General features: G+C 36.0%; 2 protein-coding genes across 2 annotated transcripts; one reads left to right on the forward strand and one right to left on the reverse strand.

Moving 5' to 3' along the window:
- Nucleotides 1–109: 109 nt before the first annotated feature.
- On the forward strand, nucleotides 110–3763 carry LOC114256388 (transcription and mRNA export factor ENY2). The gene is made up of 5 exons (XM_028196027.2): nucleotides 110–247; nucleotides 404–491; nucleotides 925–1019; nucleotides 1893–1969; nucleotides 3385–3763. Coding segments are annotated over exons 1-5 (336 nt in total). The 5' UTR covers nucleotides 110–245; the 3' UTR covers nucleotides 3459–3763.
- A 1018-nt stretch (nucleotides 3764–4781) lies between these two features.
- LOC114256379 (B2 protein) lies at nucleotides 4782–8344 on the reverse strand. The gene is made up of 6 exons (XM_028196014.2): nucleotides 8215–8344; nucleotides 6014–6580; nucleotides 5812–5912; nucleotides 5492–5575; nucleotides 5292–5402; nucleotides 4782–5182 (listed from the first exon to the last, which is right to left on the reverse strand). Exons 2-6 carry the CDS (start codon nucleotides 6567–6569, stop codon nucleotides 5141–5143), a joined length of 894 nt encoding a protein of 297 aa, XP_028051815.2. The 5' UTR covers nucleotides 6570–6580; nucleotides 8215–8344; the 3' UTR covers nucleotides 4782–5140.

Below are 8344 nucleotides of genomic sequence, written 5' to 3' on the forward strand. Positions count from 1 at the left end.
CTTAACTTCCTCTAAATAAACTCTTGTAAACAACGTTAAAGCTTCGATGTGGGACGAAGCCCAGCCCTACGAAAACGGCGTCGTCTGAAGCGAACTCGCCCTATTTCTTCAGTACTCGTATTGATTTCTTGGTTTGATTAGTTTTGAGATGTTTTATTTGGGCTTCGTAAACACACACACACGCGCTCTCTCTCTCTCTCTCTCTCTCTCTCTCTCTCTCTCTTTCTTCGTGCTCACTCACACACATGTATGTATATATGTATATTTGATTGTTTGAATTGAGGATTGTTTTTAGAAATTAGAGACGATCTTCTCTGTAAATACAGATTCTGGCACTAGTTTTTTTTTTTTTTTGGTTGGTTTGTATTGGTTTAATTTGTGTGATTGTTAATGTTAAAAATAGGAGGCATTCGGTGAATCGTCCGCCGACTCCAGACGCGAGGGATGAGCAACAAAAAGATACTACGCTTGAAGAAATTATCAACATTAAGGTCCCTTGTCTTTGATTTTGAGATCTGAACGTTAACAGTTATTGAGATTTTTGTTATCCACTTTCTGATTGTTTCTTTGAGTTCAAATCAAAGCAAATTCTTGGAAAAGGAAAAGCCCTTTTTAAGTCTTTTGATTTTAGGAGTTTGTTACTGTTTTGGCTGACATGTTCTTTGTTTCTCCTTTTGATTAAGAATTGCTTTCAAATAAAGAACCAAGTACTTCTGAAATGCCTGCCCGAACGTGCCTGTGCTTGTTTTCCCTCTTTTACGTTTCTTGGCAATTTAGAAGGGATTATTTAAAATGCAGATAAATGAATAAAATTGGATTTCATATAGTTTGGTGTGAGGACACTGGTTGATTTGTTATTTGGAGTTATGTCAATGTATTGTTTAGTTTTTGGCTGTTTAATGAACTGGTGGGTTGCCTTAACAGTTGAGTGAGAGTGGAGAAAAAGAACGATTGATGGAGCTTCTGAGGGAAAGGCTCATGGAGTGTGGGTGGAAGGATGAAATGAAAGCTCTTTGCAGGTTTTTTCACTTTTTCTTTACACAATTTTCGTAGTTTTTGGTGTGAGTGTTTGTATATGTTTGTTTCTCATACATTTTTTGACTTTTGATGATTTGTTATTTGGAGCTTCTCGTAGTTTGTTTCTCGTATTGGATCTTCAAATGGTGTGTTTCTGTGGCCTTGTTTATTGACACATATGAAGTGGTACTGTTAGTCTTTAACTGTTCCTCACTTTTCTATACATGGAGAGTAGAGGAACCAAGCGGGAACCAGGAGGATTAACCAACTCCAGAGTAGGTGCCTGTCGTCTCAAACAAGTAATACATTAAGGTAGAATCTAATGCGTGGAGAGTGTCTGCGAATTGCATTCTTCAAGTTCATCTGGAAGGAGCATAACAAAAGAATTTCCAAGAATATTCATCACCCCATTTTTCAGTTGAAGATTGGTGTGGCTAAGACATATATTCTTGGAAATTGCGGATTGAGAAATTGAGTGTTGTTTCATTTGAGGCATTCTCGGAATCTGTTAATACTTCATCATGTTGGTTGACATTGTCTTTTCATTTTGATCTTCAACATTTTATAAACTAGAGAATTTTGTCTTATTATGACTCTTTTCTCATTCTACCGGTCTTTTTGAACTTGTGCACGTGTTCTTGCGCATGTAAATGTGTATGCACAAGAACATGTTCATGCTGCATGCCAAATTAATGCCCTTTTTAGGCATCACTTGTGTGCTACTACTCTTTTGAAAAAAATATTGAATTTATTATAACTTGGATCAATTTATTTGTGGTTGCAACCTTATATCTCTGAATAATATTATGCATTTCGTGGCTTTGTAACATTTGAAAATCTATCTCAAACCTGTCTCAAACTCTTTGTTGTCCTAGGGCATTTATAAAAAAGAAAGGCGGTGACAATGTTACTGTGGATGATCTTGTACATGTGATTACCCCCAAAGGCAGAGGTAAGAGTTTCTTTCTTTCTTTTTCTTGCCTGCGGTTAATTCTCCGAGTTCTGGAATTATGGATTTCTTTCTCCTTTTTTCTAAATATAACTACAGATTTATTTTTCTTTTATTTTCCCTGTATTTATAATACAGTCTTTTGGAGCACCTCTTTCTTTTTGGGTGGAGTTGCAAATATTGTGTTTTATTAAACCCCAACAAAAGCACGGTATCACTGGGATTCCCTTACAGTAAAATTAACAGACAGCATGCACAACACTAGTCGTGGCAAAATTTGAATTTGCATGTTTGCTGTGCAGTGGTTGTGGTGGTGTTTATGCAGTCCTCATATGATGGGGAGCTGCTAGTGCACTGAGTTGGCTTTGCTGGTGTGCACTCCAATGGAGTGACTTTGATAATCACTCCAACTTTCATCTGAAAAAGCGTGATATTAGGGCTTTTTAAGATCTAGAAGGATAACATAACACTGTTATAACGCACAATCTTAACATCATATGGTGTTTGCCTTGATTCTCTCAAATTCCACATCTAGTCATTTAACAATTGCCTGAAAACCAGTAATCATGACTAGCGCCAAATCAAACACATCCTCAGTAATATAGTTGGGTTTTTCACACCAAATATTTGTACAGCCAAACTTCTCTTTGGCTTTTGAGCCTGGCAAAGTAGAACCTATAGGGGAAAGAGGTAGGAGAAGACTTGTACCTGCCAAGTTTTAGAAATATGGCTTCGTATGTTTGACGTAACTTTCAATCTAGAGAGAGTAGAGATAAGCTGGAGTTTATTGTATCTAAGCACAGAACAAACACACGAGTGGAGAGGATTATGACTGTTCTCTATAAGAATTATGTTCCATACCATTCTTGTCCAAGTTATTGTCCCAATTTAGCCATGGAGAAAGGAGTAATTTTAATCCTGACTTTCTTGGGATTGAATGTGCATGGCTGGAATGAGTGATTGGTAAATGAACAGGCACAATCATAACAACCTTATTCTTTTACTTAGAAATTTCTGTAAAAAGTAGTCATTTTTTCTTTTTTATTATTATTTTTCCTGTAATACCTCAAAGATCTGCCAGATGTTGGCAGGTGTAGTTTCATTCTTCTCTAGATCATACTTGTAGCCGTCAGATCTACTTTCTTGATTTTATGTACTTGTTGGCAAGAAAATAAACATAAAGTTCTCTACGAAGCTGAGATTGTCGAGAAATAAACAATTCAGTTGCTTAGACATTGGTCTACACCTGGCTTATTAGTTTTATAATTCCATGGGTTGTAGATGAATGCATTTATTCATCTTTTTGGTGGATGGACTCTTTATTTTAATTCTCTCATTTGCCCTTTGATTTATGTTTTTGGTATTCAATTCAACCTATCTTGCTAGTTTATGAGTTGCTGTTTTTACCATACATGCAGCTTCAATACCTGATCCCATAAAGGCCGAGCTGTTGCAAAGAATTCGAACCTTCCTGGTTTCAGCTGCTCATTGATATACCAGCCATGTATGGTATGGCTCATCTGGTTAAGGTTTTAGGAAGTCATAATCTTCTTGTTGATTAAAATCTATTGGAAGATTTGTCGGGCATACTTTGATTGATTTAACCTCCAAGAAAGTCCATTTAAGAAAGTCCATCAAACTGTGATAGCTACTTTAGAGTCTGAACAATTATGCTTGTAATTTTGTAAACCATATTAAAATCTCAAGTGACACTGTCAATTTAGTTATTTAACTATGACTTTTAGTAATCAGGTAAGTTCCAATACGAATGAAGATTACAATCCTTTTACTTCTAAATTCTTCATAATATTTATCAGTTTCTTGTAGTTGTTCTTGTTGTTTGGATTGTTTATTTCTGCGCTTATGATGTTTAACTGGAGCATGCTTGCTAGAGAAACCATAGAGAGAAGTGAAGTAATTGAATTCATTAATGATACATACTCAAGCTTTTTCTAGTGAGTTTTCATTTTTATGTTCCATTTGTTTCAATGGAAATCATTTTCCAAAGTTCCATTTTCTCATATTTGGTTGAAACTTTAAAACTTTAAAACTAATATATTAGTGAGTATATTAATGATGGTTGAAAAACTTTTAAACTAATATATTACTGATTATATTAATGATGGTAGAGGTAGGATGGTGATTGACATTGGTAGACACTTACTTTTAGTTAATCGTGAGAAACGTTTTTTTTTGTTAATTTTTATTGTCTTGTCAAATGCTAAAATGTTTTTTTTGTTAATTTTTATTTTGTCTTGTCAAATGCTAAAATATACTTTAGCTGAAACGAAGTCTAGTGCGAGTTTTCTTCTTGGTTTCGGTTTTTTGAGACGCTTCTTCACCGGATCTCAGTCCAAATCTCGGTGCAGGGTGTTGTGTTTGCAACCATTTAACTGCTAAGCATCAGCAAGGGCCAGACTTCACCGAACCAACTATATGCTGACAGGAGATCGTGAATAAAATCCCCACTCCTATTCCTTGCCTTGATCCCCATTCCTATTCCTTGCCTTGATCTATGACAACCCTGTTCCACATTCACTTCCATAATTGAAAATCCTCTAGTTATTGTTCGTCATTTCACTATTGTATATACCTGTTGTACATTCAATCGAACTCAATGAATGTAACCTTCAGGTGATAAATTAGATGCGACTGACATGAGAAGCCTGAGAAAAACCAACCTCTCTGAGCATTTGTTTGAATGCTCAAATAATATGCATCTCTAGAAGAACTAGAGGATTTTAGCAACAAACTCTCGGCATGTTTCAATCAAGTAAATCAGACCATAAGGAACAACACAAAACACAAAGAGCACTGGCATGAAACACAATATAAATTGCAGAGAGTAGGAATATAACAAGGTCGTTGTCATCTTTTGGGGACTAAACCATATTACACAGCCATTGGCCATTCAGTCTCTTCCAATCCGGCAAGTCTTGTCCATAAGATTACTATGCTACAAAATATTATGCAACTACTCTTGAAATATCTTCACAAGGCACAATTACACTTATTTGGCTGGCTTACACTTCAGAAAATTCCAACACCAGACTTTACCTTCCAAGCTTACGCTCTACGGAAAAACTGTCAAACAAATGGTTGACACACCACAAAACCTACCACAACCACATATCTTGCTTGCATAGGATAGTTGATTATGTTAGCAACAGGATCTTAAACACCTGCTTGTTCGCAGAGATCTAACAAGTCCAGGGTCTGCAGTACCAAGCAGAAACAATAATCATCAGTTTCAACATTAATGGGAAGACAGATACGTTATACACATAGCCCTGAGTAGAACTCAATGGGAAGATTTTCATCATACCTCCGGAATTGAGAGCTCAAGTCGAAACTTGGGGCCATCATAGTGGTGCAAGACTGGCCTAAAGGCATCTTCCTCCAAGGCCTTGCAGAGTTTCCTAACACGGATTCTCACCTAATTAAGAAAGAAAACAAAATAGTCAGTTGCAAGCCTGCAAAAAACTTATAGAATCAATATGTTCAAATTCATGCATCAGATCTAACCTGAGCAGGGAACCGTGATTCTCCTTTACATTTCTTGTCTTCCCAAGCAGTAGGGTCAATGTTAGAACCCCCAAAACTCACCGCCTGAAAACAATTTTGAGAAAAATACAAGTGTCATTAAAACTGCTAAACCAGTGTAACCCCAACCCGCTCTAGATTTCGTAATGCAATAAAATATTGGAATTCGATCAAGAGTTGTTTGTCCATCAAAACTAAAAAGAAAGTGAAAATAACTACACTGTAATCTGACTCATACTACAACTGTCCCAAGTGTTGCAGAATGTATCAACAGAGGATTCAACAAAGAGTTGGCGGCAAACCTCAAAAATACCATGCAACTGATGAGTAGTATAGTTATAGAGAAATAAAGGTAAGCCTGGTGTTATTGCCCGGACAGAGTCTCTATATCTCGGAGGCAAACCTGCAAAATAAGTATTGGTTCTATCTCCAAGTCAACTTCTTGCTCCAGTTAAATCAAGGCTAGGATATAAATAAATAAATCAAAATTAAAAAAAGATATACCAAATAGTTGTCGCTTCAGATCTTCCTGCATTGTGTCATTGTTGCAAACAAAAATGTAGCCACCAAGCGCCTCATTCCTTGGGAGTGTCTCAGCTGCAGGCAAGGTTTTGAATCTTTTTTCAATTGCACTTGTGTTGCTATTATCATTGTTGTTGTTGTTGTTGCTGCTGCTGTTGGGCTCTTTGTTCTGATTGTTGACACCGTACTTGCTTCCAGTCATGTTCATGACAGAGTTGCCATTGCTCTTCTGATATAGTGCATTCATATTGTACATACCATTCCTAAAGGAACTTTTGTTCACATTTTCTGTCATTTTGGGGTCCAAATTTAACATGTTGAAGTTAAGACTTTCGAATTTGTTATCTTCCTGAAAGCCCATATTTTCCCTCGGCCTTATTTCAGCAGGGCCCTTTGAGAGATCAAGGTTAATCCTTCGCTCACCCTTTGTCTGTTCAGCTAGCTTAGAAGCAACCATTGACCACTTGTGATCCTCTGAGACTTTTGATTGTCCTCGAAGCTCATCACCCAATTGCCAAAAGCTGCGCATGCTCTCCATACTGACAAAACCTGATTAACAATCAAAATAAATCCATGTGAGAAGAAGTTTAAAGGGACAAGATAAAAGTATTTAACTAGAACAAGATCACCAAAAACAACCACAACAACGAATAAGCCGTATTATAAATGTACTGAACTTAGTGCAAAATGCAACAAAACCACATCCACAAGAGCATGGCAGGTTGAAATGGATGAAGATCTAATTGTACATTTGAAAAATACTAGCAAAAAGAAAAGTTTCATGACACAGTTTTTTTCTAAAATATAAGCAATTAAAACCAAAGATGCCAGTGTTCAACCACCAGAAATCTAAGGGCAAGATAAATCAAGCCAAAATCTGAACAAAACATCTACAGATTATGGTAACTCCCATCTTACCCATTGGCTGATATCACATGACATAATTATTGCATGATGACTCATAACGGTAAAAAAAAATCATTTTAAAATGCAAAGCTAACCATCCTCGGCACAAAATATCACATCAAACATATTTACTAAAACCAAATTTATAGTTACAGAAAAGCCATCACAATAACAATCCCACACAGTAGACACGTTGTCAAAATGCAAACAAAACACAAGTTTTGATTGGTTTAAAACAATATAGTCTTACAATTTTAGGTGGGATAAATAAACTATCTAGATGTCAGGCTCACATTTTTTGACTAATTAAAAAAAAATTTTCCACACATTTCCAAAGTTTGAACAAATTCATTTTCCACAAAGTGCCAAAGAAGCAGATGGGAAAAACGAAGCAAATCATAAATAAACATGCAATCACCTGTTACACCCACCAAAAATAATAAACATACAAGTCTCCATGTGTTTTAGCAGAAAAACAGAAGGAAGAAAAAAAAAAAAAAAAAAACAATTAATTAATGTGAAAAATAAATTGAAACTGGTTGAATGGACATGTTCGAAGTTCTTGTAGTTTCTTTTAGGCATGGCAAAATTCTTTCTGAATCAAATCAAGAACTCCAAACTTTACCCAGCTCTGGGATCAAACATTGACTTGAATAGGAAACTTCAAGAAAGAGGGGGAAAAAATTATGTTACATTTTTCAGGAACAATTTTTTGCTAGAATATCATAAACGGAAATCGAAGTAATATTTTCGTCTGCACAAAGGATCAACTATCGCTTAAAAAATGGGACTTTAAACATGCCTTTTCCGACATAACAAAAACAAAACAAACCCAAAAAAAAAAAAACATAATTTTTTGCAGGAATTCCTTCAAAACAGGGCACAAAGAAGGGAAAAATCAAAGTCAACGTGACATAGAATAATAGTATCAAACAATCCCCAAATTTCAATGTTTTCAAAACAGATGAACATTGCTCCGAATCCAGACCCACTGTAAGCTACTCCACTCGATAAACATGCAATACAAACACTATTTGAGCTAATGTCACTGAAATCAAAGATCAAGACACCAAATTGAAGAATTTGTGTGACATGCCAAAATCAAATTCAGCAGAAATACAACAATTACAAACACCAACTCACAATATTACAGAGAGAGAGTCGGTATTTAGCCGTAGATAAATGAAAATTTCTCAAGATTTTGGACTTATTGACTCTATCAGTTAAAAAAAGAAACCCTAGATTTGGGGATCCAAAGCTAGAGAGAGAAAACGCACCTCTATCTCTCCTCTGCTGCTGCTAGAAACTCGCGATAGTGAGTGGAGAGGGGAAAGGAGATTTTTTCGGAGTTTATATAGAGCTGGTTTAGTGAATTGCCCACGGGGTTTAGGAGTATTGCAAAACTGC

This window comes from Camellia sinensis, chromosome 1 (assembly GCF_055761805.1).
Source record: "Camellia sinensis isolate YWXY chromosome 1, ASM5576180v1, whole genome shotgun sequence".
NCBI classification, from domain to species: domain Eukaryota; kingdom Viridiplantae; phylum Streptophyta; class Magnoliopsida; order Ericales; family Theaceae; genus Camellia; species Camellia sinensis.

Coding starts and splice junctions, on each gene's coding strand:
- LOC114256388 (XM_028196027.2), top strand. Junction 1,020..1,892: donor GAAATGAAAGCTCTTTGCAG/GTTTTTTCACTT, acceptor TTGTTGTCCTAG/GGCATTTATAAAAAAGAAAG. Junction 1,970..3,384: donor GATTACCCCCAAAGGCAGAG/GTAAGAGTTTCT, acceptor CCATACATGCAG/CTTCAATACCTGATCCCATA.
- LOC114256379 (XM_028196014.2), bottom strand. CDS start 6,569: ATGGAGAGCATGCGCAGCTTTTGGCAATTGGGTGATGAGCTTCGAGGA. Junction 5,403..5,491: donor AATCACGGTTCCCTGCTCAG/GTTAGATCTGAT, acceptor TTTCTTAATTAG/GTGAGAATCCGTGTTAGGAA. Junction 5,183..5,291: donor TTGAGCTCTCAATTCCGGAG/GTATGATGAAAA, acceptor TTGGTACTGCAG/ACCCTGGACTTGTTAGATCT.